The sequence below is a fragment of the Meleagris gallopavo genome, chromosome 2, assembly GCF_000146605.3.
Source record: "Meleagris gallopavo isolate NT-WF06-2002-E0010 breed Aviagen turkey brand Nicholas breeding stock chromosome 2, Turkey_5.1, whole genome shotgun sequence".
Classification (NCBI taxonomy): domain Eukaryota; kingdom Metazoa; phylum Chordata; class Aves; order Galliformes; family Phasianidae; genus Meleagris; species Meleagris gallopavo.
In genome coordinates this window covers 48,147,518-48,161,391 of record NC_015012.2, presented here as the reverse complement: position 1 = coordinate 48,161,391, position 13,874 = coordinate 48,147,518, and the positions used below count along the sequence as shown (strand labels likewise).

The 13,874-nt window shown below is 35.2% G+C and overlaps 1 protein-coding gene across 9 annotated transcripts in view; it reads left to right on the top strand.

The window, feature by feature from the left end:
* The window catches only part of SYNE1 (spectrin repeat containing nuclear envelope protein 1), a 286,469-nt gene that overhangs the window by 170,116 nt on the left and 102,479 nt on the right, over positions 1–13,874 (top strand). For all 9 annotated transcript variants that reach the window (XM_010707196.3, XM_019612919.2, XM_010707198.3 and 6 more), the window contains 10 exons: positions 477–739; positions 1,787–1,952; positions 2,586–2,741; positions 3,225–3,377; positions 5,550–5,732; positions 7,189–7,326; positions 8,199–8,384; positions 10,806–10,928; positions 11,816–11,998; positions 12,934–13,077. In XM_010707196.3, coding sequence (XP_010705498.1) covers positions 477–739; positions 1,787–1,952; positions 2,586–2,741; positions 3,225–3,377; positions 5,550–5,732; positions 7,189–7,326; positions 8,199–8,384; positions 10,806–10,928; positions 11,816–11,998; positions 12,934–13,077 — 1,695 coding nt within the window. The remainder of the gene's footprint in view (positions 1–476; positions 740–1,786; positions 1,953–2,585; positions 2,742–3,224; positions 3,378–5,549; positions 5,733–7,188; positions 7,327–8,198; positions 8,385–10,805; positions 10,929–11,815; positions 11,999–12,933; positions 13,078–13,874) is intronic.

Genomic DNA, 13,874 nt, shown 5'->3' with positions numbered 1-13,874 from the left:
TTTTGTCTTCCCTGAAAAGGATGAAGCAGCTAATTATAAGTTTGGGCTCTGATACCTTTGCTTGTCACTGCTCTGGTCAAATCACTCTTTTTTTCCTGAAATTTTACTTGAATCTTTTTATCTGTTGTCCATTATTTTATGCTCAGATTACAAGCTCTTTGGGAATGAGGAGGATCTTCCTGTTAAATGTATGGCTCATGTCAAACAGGGGTCTGGTGTGGACTAAAGATCTAGGTCATATGGCAATAAAGATAATAAAAAATAAAAGGAGCAACTTATCACAAAAAAAGGACACCTTTAGAAAGCCTAGTGTAAAGAGTTAGACTACCTAGCTATTGCTAGCAGCATTAGGGCAAAGATTTAGGGCTGTTGCATCAGCCTTATACCACAAGTGTTCTTTGGCATCTAAACATATAGCAAAAGGCATAGAAGCAATTGGTATCAGTTGTAGTAAGAGACTGTGTTTCTTTGTGTAGATTCAGAAAGCTACTGTAGTGATAGATCAACTACAAGATCGTTTACCAGAAAGCTCCGTAGAAAAAGCATCTAAAACAGAGCTCCTGGAACTCCTGGATTACCACAGCAGCTTCCTTCTGGAAGTGGAGCACCAGCTATCATCTTTGGGTCTGCTCAAACAGCACGCTCTTAATATGCTTCAGGATGTGGAAATAAAGCCTCTGTTTCAGGAAGAAGTACCAGTCATGCAAGAAGTCAAAGCAATGCAAGATCGATGCCACAAGTAAGGCAGTTTTTTTTTTTTTTTAATAAGATTCACTAGAAAAGTAGTAACTTAAAATTAATTCAGTAATAAGAGTTAACTTACTATTTTTATTATCGCTATTACCATAATTAAATATTATATTTAAGATAAGTTAAAATTTAAATGAACTTTAATTAATTCAGAAATAAAATTTTACTGTTATTTTTTATTTCCATCATCTATGAGTATATATTGTAGAATATGTAATTCCTGCCTTACTTTAATAATGGGAACATATGTAAGAATACCATAAACTACATTGGAGTTATGACTGATTTTAAATACTTCCATTGCATCTCACCTTTAACTGTGACCTTTCAACTTTTTATATCCTAAGTTTAGATTAGTTTATTGCTTTGTTTCTCCTATTTAAAGCACTTCAGTTCAAAAAGTAGGCATCCTTTGAATTTTACAGGGAGATTTAGCACATGGGCAAATAGAATACATTTTAAAATTATACCCTGTGATTATATGAATATTTATATAAATCTAAAGTGTTTATTTACCATGTAAACCAGGAAGTTTTATAGCTGAGGTTCAGGGTCTAGATTACAGGTATCCACATCTGAAGCAGTTAATTCTTACTGCCTAGTTAGCAGCGAAATATGGGCGAGTCTTAGAAGCATTTCTTTCTGGCCTATTTTAGAAGTTTATTTTGGAATTGGTGACGAATCATTCTTAATTATGCCCTAAAATTACCCATTCCCTCCACTGACAATACCGGCACCCTGTGATGGTAAGCTCAGGTGTAGGTGTTTGTACTATAAACATTTGCATTTGTTCAGAAAAAAAATATACATAGATGTCAAAATACATAAAACTGCTAATTAAAAAGCTTGAACTGAGGAATAAATGTGAGAGATGTGTCTGCTGCTCAAGTAGGCTTGCTACACTGCGCTCTTTTTTATTATTTTTAATCTGGGGATATTCTTCGTTCTTTTCATTATTCAGTACTTTTGACAAAGCAAAACATTTAAACATCCTTAATTCTTCACATTGTTCTTGTCATTGTTTCTGTTTCTGAAGTATGCAACAGAAAGTGAAAAATAGTGTAAAGCTCGTGAAACAGGAGCTGAAAGACCGTGAGGAGGTTGAAGCACAAATAAATGTTGTGAAGACTTGGATCCAGGAAACAAAAGAATATTTATTAAGCCCTAATGTGGAACTGGATACTCAACTTCAGGAGCTGAAGGTATATCAAATCTGTCAATTTCTAAATTACAGTGTTTCTCATACATTTTCATAATCTAGTAGAGAGTATTAATCAGTTTCAAACCACCATCAATTCAAATTACATGATATTAATTGAATTTTGAGTAAGCCACCAGAAAAAAAAAAATCATAGAAGTGGGCTGTAATATGTTACTTTCAAAATATTTAAGATACATGTAAATATTTGTATTTATGCAACTTTACCTATCTAGCATATAGTTCATTCTACTTTATGTCCTAATTTAAAATATGAAAGAACTATAGAATATGAATGGGCAGAACATGGCATCTATTTTCCATAGTAGAGCTCTTGGGAGAAACAAAAGCAACTAAATAAACTCCATTTACTGGAGGTGCTGAAAACTTGATTATTTTCCATATACAGATGACATACTGGAAGAGAGGACTGGGCCAGAACATTTATAAGTGAGAATCCAGGGAACCTCCACATACAATTCTTTATATGAACTAATAAAAATAATAATAATAAAAAAAGTTGGAAGCAATTAGCTTTGTTGTAAGCTGCAAGTAATATCTTCTTTTGCTTATACAGTTTATGCAGACATAATTATTTTCCTATTTTTCCTAACAATATTATTTTTTTTATAATTAGTCTCTCTTCTGTGAAGTAACTACTCATCGCCAGGCTGTTGAAAAAATGGCTGAACAACAACAGAATAAGTACTTGGGGCTTTATACAATTTTGCCTTCTGAACTCTCTCTTCATTTAGCAGAAGTTGGGCTGGCCCTTGTAACTGTACAAGATCAGGTAAAATGTAGTAGATGAAATTGTTACAGAATCACTGCATTTTTTTTAGTTGGTCATCTTTGCAACCCTTTTGCTAAAGCAGAGACACCCAGAGCACATTGTCCAGGACCATGTCCAGATGGCTTTTGACAATCTGCTTTGACGGAGACTTCAAATCTTAGTGGGTAACCAGCCCACTAGTGCTGTCACCTGCAAAATACAAAAGTGCTTCCTGGTATTCAGAGGGAACCTCCTGCATTCCATTTTGTGTCCTTCTGTCTCTTGGTACAGGTCACCACTGAAAAGAGTCTGGCTGCCATTACAGATATAGGGCCCTTCTTTAGATTTCCTGACTTTGCAACATGCTATATCTGAGTGTGGTCAAACTGTGCTTAGTTTTATTATCTACATACTTTAACAAAATAAAATTGTGTTAATTTGAAAGTCATAGTCAATTTCCTTTCAAGAAGAGTTTTCTATTGCTGAATTTCTAATTTTTGACAGATTCAAGACAAAGAAAAAGAAACTGGGCATATCAAAGCACTGAATCAAGAGTTTGAACAGCAAATTCAGGAGATAGCAAACGAATTAAATGCAATTCTTTCCAAACTGAAAAGGAAAACAGATGATATAGTACAAGCTAAACTTGAACAGAAGGTAAGAACTAAGCTTTCCTTCATTGGTTACACCAAAAACTCTTCTGAATTGAGAATTGTACCAATATTATATCTGTAAAGATCTTAAATATTTTCATTATTTTTTTAAATGTAGTTCAAAGGAATGTACAGAAATATCCTTTGCAAACTAGCCCATATAGGGTACAACTAGCTCATGAGAGTACAACAAGAAAATGGAGGGGGTATTTGAGAGTAAAATCATGCAATTCTCTCTAAATAAAGCATGTGATTGCAATCTGAAGAAGTCCAATAGGCTTCCAACCTACTCCTAAATGACCATTCTTTTCATTCTATCTTTACAGATGATAAATAGAATTTCACTTAGTCAGTAGTTGATCTCATGTAATCTAGTGTACTCATGAAGTGAAGTTCTACTGGAGCAGTTAAGGGGAAATGCCAAGAATTCTCTGTTATTTTTCTGGGTCTTCTGATTTTTAGTTATGCACTACAGTCATTAAAAACTCATCTCTACTGAGGTATAATGGCCAAGTAGGATTGTTGTTTGAGAGTAAAACTTTATCTTGAATTTTGTTTTTTCTGTTTCTTTTTTCTTTTTCTTTTTCTTTCTTTTTTTTTTTTTTTGTTTTTTTTTTTTGGAGGGGGAGGGTGTGATAGGAGGGAGATGGGGCAGGGGAACTCACTGTGGCTTCTTTTGTTTTTGCTTGTCTCTCAAATAGTTAAAGATAAGCTTGACTAAGTTACTGTGTGAAAGTAGGTAAGGCATACCAAATGGGGGAAGACTTGGTATGCCTGGTGTATCATAAATTACCTGCTTGTTTTCATAGGTTATTAGCAACATCGTCTGAAGTGCTATTTGCTTTCTAGAACATGTCAGTGAACTACATCCCATTAAAACTGGTAAATCTTTGACCCCAGAATTCTAACAGAAGACCAAGTAAATGTATTAAATGTATTTTCCAATTTGGCACATACAAAAGCCCTATGTCACCAGAGATTTAGTAAAGTTTCTGTAACTCCGCAATAGCTCTCAGCTGATATTTCTGATTGGGTTGGCTTTGGTCACAGTATTAAATATTTTTGGTATTAAAATTGAAAGTGGTTGTGAAAAGCAAAATAAAATATTTTAAATCCATATGTCCCAAATCAAATACATCTGTCCCTCACTTTCAAGCAACATAGAAATTCTTTTTCTTTATTCTAGATACATAGACATAAAGTTATGCCTGTCTGAAATATGTATGTTACTCTATTTAGATGTGTAGATCAACATCTATCTTCATGTCTACACATAAATAGTTATGTTTTTAAAGTGTGATGGTATTAGTAGAATAATAGTTATTTATCACAAATATCAAATGATCAAATGATTGATCATAGATTGCAATCTAATGTGTCTCTGTCAGGACAGTACTAACCAGATAAGGTTTAAAGCACTTGCGGCTAGATCAGTGTTCAATTCTGAATCAGTTATTGCTTGATGATTGCAGTTTATATTTCTAAGAATAATTGTGAAGTGTTTGATGGGAATTACTTCACAAAAGTGGTGAATCATTAATACCTTAGGCATAAAAAGAAAGACAAAAACCCAACACCACAAGAAACAATAGCCATTAAGCATTTTATCAGTTTGACAACTACCAATAACCTTTTAGGTTTATTTTTTAACACTTACAGAAACTTTGTAATTATGGTAGGAAAATCTGATTTAAAAATCTGTTTCTATTGAAATGGTCTGTTTTGATCCAGACTGCACCTTTGTCTAGATCAAGCTATGAAAACACTGAAGTTTTCATAATGCATTTTTGAGTAATTAATAATTTCTGAGTTTGTAAGTATAACAAGTCCCTTTCAAATAAACAAAAATCTTTGTCATGGCAACATGACCGTTCACTTTGTCCAAGAACAGTTGACATCTCTTTGAAGTGACTCAGTCTTTTGATATATTAGGGAAAATGGTTATCTATTTCAGCCCAGACAGAGAAGAAAAACTAGTGCCACCCATTTAAGAGATGACCAAACACCCTGCTGTTCTGCCTTCCTGCTTAGAGAGTTGTTGTTGTTGATTTGCAGCCAGAATAAAGATGAAATAAATCATGGAAACTTGGGACAGGGTGTAAGAGTCGCATGTTGGACTAGAAGTAATCAACATGAAAGCTTCCGTCTCATTTATTCTCTTGTTTATTCTACCTAGATCCTTGGTGAAGAGTTGGACAGCTGTAATATAAAGATACTGGAATTAGATGCATCAGTCCAGGAGTTTTCAGAACAGAACATACCCCTGGCTAAGCAGCTGGCTAACAGAATAGGAAAACTCACTGCACTGCACCAACAGACCATACGGCAGGCTGAATACAGAGCAACCAAGCTCAGTCAGGTACGATCTAACTTCTTCACTGTTATTTCTTTTGGAAGCAAAAGGTGCATTAAAAAGTTCTCATGTATTTTCCCTTAGTTATGTAAGAAGATACATTCCTTGGTACATCTGCCTATTTTTATTCAGGGCTTGTATAACACAGCAGAGAGGAACACAGATTGGTGTCAAATAAAGAGGGTGGAATAACTCTATATGGTGCTGATTTAACATCTAACATGAAGCATCTGATGATTGGTTCCTCTGGTGCCCTGAAAACATTTTAGTTCTTCCTACCAATAGCAACATGTCAGGAAATAATATATTATTACATTTTTCAGGGCCTCTGTCTTATCACTGTTAATTATGCTTGCTTCCTTGCAAAGGAAAAGAAAAAAGTTTTATTTTGATCACTATCTGTAGAGGGAGAATATTAGTACATATAATGAAAAGTCTAGATACAAAGGCTCTGCTAATACATTATCTTTCTCCACTTAATGTTCACAAAGATTTATTTTTTTCCCTCCTGTCCTCAGGGTTCGGTACCTGGAATCCTTTATGTACTTTTGCTAAATGTCACTATCCAAAAATAGTCTAGCTAAAAGCAAAGGAAGGGAATTTGTGTGATTCTACCATTAATACCTTGATAATTTTTGAGTTCTCTCTTCTGCATGCATGAGTGAGCTTCAGTTACTTCTGAAAAGTTGATATAAAAACAGATAGAAAATTACTATCAGTGTATGAATTCAATCAGAGGTACTTGATGAAGGGATTTAACTGTTAGGATATTTTTGTTCAACACCAAGAAATCTGCCAATTAAAAAAATTAAAAAGTCAAAGTTTGTATGCAAGTGCAAAATTATTGTTTAACGTGGTCCATTCCTCATACAGAACAAATGCCTGAAAATAAGAGAAATTAATCCTGTTAGAACTACGGGTACTTGCTAAACATAAATTAGATGAATTAGAGCAGAGCATCTTTTGTCTTATGCTTCAAAACAAGTGCGACTTATCTCTTTTTGGAAATACTACAGCCTGGGTGGATGAAGCATGCTTTAAATAAAAGTTGTTTGGGGAGCTGCATGGTAAGACAAAAAAGAGAAGGAATGACGCAAAAGAGGCTTGCAAGTGAGCCACAAGCTGAGACAAGGTATTTTCAAACTTAGGTGTAAGGCTGAAATGTGTGCAAGAAGCATACACTCTAGTGATGCAGATGAGTATCAGTGCATTCTTTCAGAGTGAGTTGAGTTTTTGTAGTGCCATTTTTCCTGAAAAATAGGTAAGCTTGCTACTAAAAGCAAACTTTTTTCAACTTCATAAATACAGACTTCGTTGGTTCATATTTAACAGTACATAAAAGTTGTTAAAATTATCCCCAGAGTCAGAAAGAGTAAATGAAATAAACTCATCTGTCATTCTCTAAGAATTGTACAGAATTACATCCTAGACATAAGAGGTGGATTTTTTCTTCTATATCCAGGCTACTTCGCATTTGGAAGAATACAATGAGATGCTGGAGTTCATACTGAAATGGATTGAGAAAGCAAATATCCTAGTGCGTGGTAGTATAACGTGGAATTCTTCCTCTCAGCTTCGTGATCAGTTTAAAGCCTACCAGGTGATTGTACTAGCTATGACATTTAATGGAAGTGTATAGAAGATCTTAATATTTATCTTCTATACTTTTTCCTTCTTTTCCTTAAAGGAAAAAAAAAAAGTAAAAATATTATGTTACTCTGATCTCTGAGTTGTCTTCCAAGTCTTAAAGATGATTGAGTTCTTCTCTATAATTGTTTTGAAGACTGAAAGAAAGATACTTTGTTGAGTGAAACTATGTGGTTCAAGTAATCTCTGTGTTTACTCAAGTACATTGGCTTCATGGGAGCTTTTGATTGAACATTTTGTCTAGACATTGAGATGTTATCACGTTAAATACCTCATTGCAAGTAATACTTGTTTAAAGAAAGATCATCGTAATTCTTTTCCTGGTACTATCCTCTTGCTTATTATAAATTCTAATTTATCTAAACGCAATTTTAAGTTTTTTTTTTCTTTTTCAATTTTAAGCTAAGTTTGCTTAGCCTTTGTTCACATCTATGCATTTTCACACCAAATGTTCCCAGATTGATACTCAACTGATTAATTTTTTTACTTCCCAGTTGCTTCCTATTAGGTATATCAGACTTTCAGAAAATCATGTTCATAAATAATGTATATTACGTTTTACAGACAAGTATATATAGCAAAATACTAAAATAAATGTACAATAAGTACAGTTGCTGAAACTTTGAGACTTATACTTTTGTTTCCCTGAAGCACTTAAAAATTCACTCAGAATTAAGCATATTGTCTAAGCTTTACAGTAAATTGATAGAACACAATCATTTTTACTGATGTGTATAAATTGAGGAGTTTGCAGGATAAGAATTTGCTAAGAGAGAGACACAATCTGTAGCTTAACTGTGGCATTCTGATAACATCTTTATCTAGACTATGCTTGAAGAATCTGGGGAGATCCATGGTGATCTTGAGGCCATGAGTGAAAGGATTGAGTGTCTGGCCAGTGTATACTCAACTGAAGGAATGTCTCAGCAAGTGCTTGAACTGGGGCGTAGGACAGAAGAGTTGCAACAAATTATCAAAGTGCGGCTACCAAATCTGCAAGACGCTGCCAAGGTATGTGAAAGCACTTTTTTTCAAATACTGGCTGACAGCTAGGTTTCTGTGTGCTTAAGAGCATTGTGGTTTTGGGAGTACTAGCATCTTATCTGTCATCTATAAAGGACACAGTTCTGTTCTTTAAAAGTACGCATCTTGCACCACTTGTGATGCCCTTGAGCATTCTGCCTTGGTTTTCACTACTGCTTCAGATAGAGAGCAGATTTCTGTAGATCATGTTACATCTGCTCCTTCTGCTTGAATGTACTAGGGATCATTGCATTTCTCAAAAGGAGCCGAGCACCTGTGTTTAGATATTTGAATTGAGATGAATAGACTGCGTTGATATTTATGTTGCACCATTTAGTTTTCACTTAGAAGATACCTAAAGCCTGTCTTCTATTAATTCAGACCAGTACTGAACCTGACAGGTACTTTATATTGTGAGACCTATGGCTCTAAAAAAATGCAATAACATGCTTTTCTGTGTCCTTGATATTTCTTTGGGACTATTCCATATGTGTTTGTTGTTAATGTAAATGTGTGTTAATGTAAATGTGTTAATGTCATGTATGAGGGCATTATAGACAGGTGAGAAATATAGAGAAAAGCAGAGAAGAGTTTTCTATTTACCTTTTGGGTGTTAAATTTTAATTTACAGTGGAATCACTGTAGTGATTTAAGAACAGATCAACAGCGAAGGTCCGCCACTGCATTCTCTCATTCCCCACCCTCAGAACGATAAAGATGGAAAAAGAAAAGATAGGGTTGATATAAGAAGCAGTTAAATTAAATGAAAAGAAAAAAAAATGAAGTTGTGTGGAAGCAAAAGGAGAGAATGTAGAGGATTTTTAGAATTAAAATTTTTCTCTAATTTCTGTCAGCAAACAATGTTCACTCACATCTTAGGAAGTGGAGTCTCAGTACAAGTGGTTGCTCGGGGAGGTCAATGCTTTCTTAACAGAAGTATCACTTCCTTCTTATGAGCTGAAGGTTTTTTTTCCCCACTGAATAAACCAGAGACTGGCACACAAATAAGAAGAGTAGAATGAAACTTCCTAACTTCAATTCTTAGAGAAATATCAGAATAATTGAATAAACTATGTATAAGCTGTTACATGAAAATATGAAATAAGTAGAAGTCAACATAGATTTGCAAAGAAAGAAAATATATTAAAAGAGTCGAATTTAACATGAAGGTAGTAGACCTTATAGATAAATATACAATGTGTCATGTATCTTGATTTTAATAATGTTTCATAAGATATTGTTATTAGCACAGTTGATAAGCTTATGTAGTTGAAAACGTATCAAGTAGGTGTAAAGATATTTAGAAATTTTCCTGGTGTGTAATTATCAATGGTTCCCACCCCAAAAGATGGGATACATGAAGTAGGATCTTTCAGGTTCTCCTTTGGGCTGCTACTAGTCCATATTTTCATTAATAAGTTGGATGGTGTTTTAAGAGATCATAACTTTGAAGTTGATTGGATAACACCAAATGTACAGGGGACACCTGAAAAAATTTAGACCCCTATTCAACATCAACAGGGATAAAGCAAATTGTTACCTTTAGATAGGAAGAAAAAATTATTTGTGTATCTGAATGAGGGATTACTGGCTAGAGGTACCCTGTAGAAAGATCTTGAATTTAATAATGTAGATCATAGAAAAATAAGTGAGCATTTTTGTAAAATAATCCAATCAGTATGAAAAAAAAAAAAAGAATATAATTGTCAGGACATGTGGTTCTTTTCTACTACCTATCAATCACAAGCACAAGCATTTCAAGAAGTTTCAACTGTATCTAGTTTTGCACATGAACAGAGGACAGTAATGATAGTGAAACAAATATAAATTTGCAAGAAAAAATGCACTGAAAAAGAAATATGACATGTGAAGTATTCAGAGAGGTTAAAAATTATTTGTTCCTGTCTGTTGTTAATAGGATAATAAGTAGAGGACAGAAATTGCAGTAGTAGGTAGCTTCATATCAAATCATCATAAAAAGAAATCTACAGAATAAGAGTACTGGATCACTGGAATATGTTATCTGTAGAGACACAGACACTGCTGCCAGTGTTTTTAAGAATGAAAAGGTCTGAAAAGATAGCCCAATTCTGTCCTGTCCTGTTTTATTTTGGGAAGGTGTCTAGAGGACATCTTGATCTCCTTTTTAGGCTTATGACTCTTTGAAATCAGCTTTGTAACATGCATACTGTGTTTGATAGATGAAATACTTAAAATAGTAGCTGTTGCTGTGAAACCTATTTTTCCACACTCTCATAATACTTGCAACAGTTTTCCTTGTTAAAATTATGACTTAGTTTTGACAAGGTAATAAGGAACACAACTATAAAATCCAGACAGATGTATATTTATAGTGACTTTTTTTTTCTTCTGATTCATGAAATCATTCACAAATTTGTTTTGTTACAGGACATGAAGAAGTTTGAAGTTGAGCTGAGAGCCTTGCAGGCTGCTCTGGAGCAAGCCCAAGCCACACTGACCTCTCCAGAGCTTGGGCGTTTGAGTTTGAAAGAGCAACTGTCTCACAGACAGGTAAAAGTGCAGGGCCTCAAAATTAGCTCTTTAGTAGCATGAGCTTGCACGAAGAATATGGAATGTTGGTAAGACTGTGGTGTTGGTGTTTCTTTTTGTGGATAATTGTTTCAAATTCTATCCCCAAATTACAGTTGGCTTTCTAGTCTGCAAGCACGCACTGCTGACTTATGTTTAGTTCTTCATTCATCAGAACCGCCAAGTCCTTATCCTCAGAACTGCTTTCAATCCATTCATTGCCCCACCTGTATTCATGCTTTGGATTGACCTAACACAGTTTCAAGAAGACCTTGCACTTGGCACTGTTGAACTTCATGAGGTTCACGTGGACCCACCTCTCAAGCCTGTTGTGTTCTCTCTGAAGGTCATGCATAGAATCACAGAATGGCAAGAGTTGGAAGGGACCTAGGGCCCTGTCTAGCCTGGCCTTGAACCCCTCTGGGGTTTAGGACATCCGCAGCCTCTATGGGCAGGCTGTTCGAGTGCCTCATCACTCTCTCAGTGAAAAACTTCCCCCGACATCTAATCTAAATCTCCTCTGTATATTACTCCTATACAGATTCGTGGAATTCGTATAGTTATTTTTCCAATATGTTAACAGAAATATTATTGTGCTTAGACACCTTGAAATAGGGTTGAGTATGCTATTTCATTAGTTAATTTTATGCCTATGATTTAGGCCTTTTGATTTATTAATAGTTAATACTTTATTAATATTTTAAAAGAATCTTATATATGAATAACTCCAAAGTGTACCTTGATTGTATTTAATTATAAATAAATAAAATGCATTGTTTTAGCCTGTGAATTCATCATTTGTTGTTTGCTGCATCAGATACCGTGGGTGTTCTGCAAAAGTATCTTATTGTGGAACTGACTTTTTCTAGCATCTCTTGTCTGAAATGGAATCACTCAAGCCAAAGGTTCATGCAGTCCAAGTCTGTCAAAGTGCCCTGAGGATTCCTGAAGAGGTGGTCACCAGCCTGCCAATATGTCACAGTGCACTCCAGCTCCAGGAGGAGGCCAGCCGCCTGCAGCACACTGCCATCCAGCAGTGCAACATCATGCAGGTAAGCATAATTCTGTCCTATGTATTATTCAGAGTAACTTGAAAAATGCCTTACAAATTTCAGTGAAAACAAACACTTTCATATTTCTGTCCATTCCTTTTTTCCCATGTCATACCATTAAGATATTCCCCACTCTGTTTCAGTCACTTCTGACTCCATGTTTTTAAAACATATGTTTGACGTTATAATCTTCCTTATGCTTAACTACCCACAATGATCAGAAGCCTCTACTGCTCTCTATCTTGAATCTTTCTACATGAGTTTGCAATGCATTTTTCTATCACCAGCTAGCAGGAAAGAAAGTTTATTCTAATGTACTTTGGAAATATTTTTACATATTTTGGTATGAAATAACACAATCAATTAAAATCTAATTTCCTTGTATTTACTGTACCCTGTTTCATCAGAAGACCAGCTTCTAGTGAGTCTATGGTGGAAAGAACCTATACCACATTGATAGGACAATGATCTGAATCCATCTTCAGAATCTTCTCCTGGCTGTATTTTCTGTGATTCTGTGAAATCTAAGTAACTCATGTAGTCTTTCACTTCATAGAAGAAGGCCTGATGTGAATAAGTGCTATAGTAAAACTGTCAGACAAGGCGACTAGGCAGCACTATCTGTTGGTGTGTATTCTTAGTGCAGATATTTGTGGGAATCTGAAGATTCAAGCCAATATTGAATATCTTAGAAAATAATGTATCTAAACTGTTTTCTGGAAACAGTTAAACAGTTGAATTCATTGCAGTTCACCGTGTATCTTAGTGGACTGATGTTTTCCTGACTTTATTCCTGCTGTACTTATCCAGGTGCTAGTGCCTTTTATGTGTAAGTTTGCTTCACTTCAGAAGGGAGATTAGTCATGCTTGGTGTAAGTAAATCCTTTTTTGTGTGTGTGTGTAAACGCTCAATTCTTTTTTTCCTCCCTCTCCAGGAAGCTGTGGTTCAGTATGAGCAATATGAGCAAGAGATGAAACATTTACAGCAAATGATAGAGAGCGCCCATCGTGAGATCCAAGACAAGCCAGTAGCAACCAGCAACATCCAGGAACTCCAGAACCAGATTTCACGTCATGAGGTAGGAAAGCCATAACAACATGTGCTCATTGGCAACTCACTGGTCCCAAATACTTTTCATAACTAAGTTTCATTAGATAGCTGAATAGTTTTTCAGGCATGCTTAAAGGCTCTCTGAGCAGGTAAACTAATACCCAATAGGAAAGTCATGCTGTTAGTACTGTCTGGAGTATTCACTTGTTTATTCGGTTAAATGTATCCTAATCTCCAGGCAACATAATGGGAAACTAAAGCATTATGTAATTAAGAGGCAATTACCGTATGTACTTGACTGAGGAGCACCCCCTGTTAATGCTACTGAACATTTAGTCAGTTGATCGCTACCAAATTAGTGATTACTTATTTCCCTCCCATTAACGAAAACACCAAGGTATCTGAATCACAGTAAACACAAGTAAATCTGGAGGAATACTGTACAAGAGACACTCCAAAGACTTCTTAGCTCGTTGGCTTGGGAAGAGTTTTGTCCTGTGTAGTTACAGATTCTGTCTTCAAACTTATTGATCTTAAGCGCTCAAATGAGTCAGAACAGCCTCCATGGAGCCTTCACTGCTGTGCTGTCATGGGGGCTTCTAAACCCCACTTCCTTGCTCCTATCTTTTGTTTATTCCTAGGGATGGAAAATGAGTCAAATATATCTGTATATCACTTTTGACACCAGATGGCACAATTTCTTTACCTTTTAATTAAAACCTACTTGTAGTATTATGTAATGTAGCTAATGTTGTATGTATTGCTCATTTTCTATGCAGTTCTTATAAAAGTAGCTTACTATAAATGCAGAGTGGTTTCCCTTTA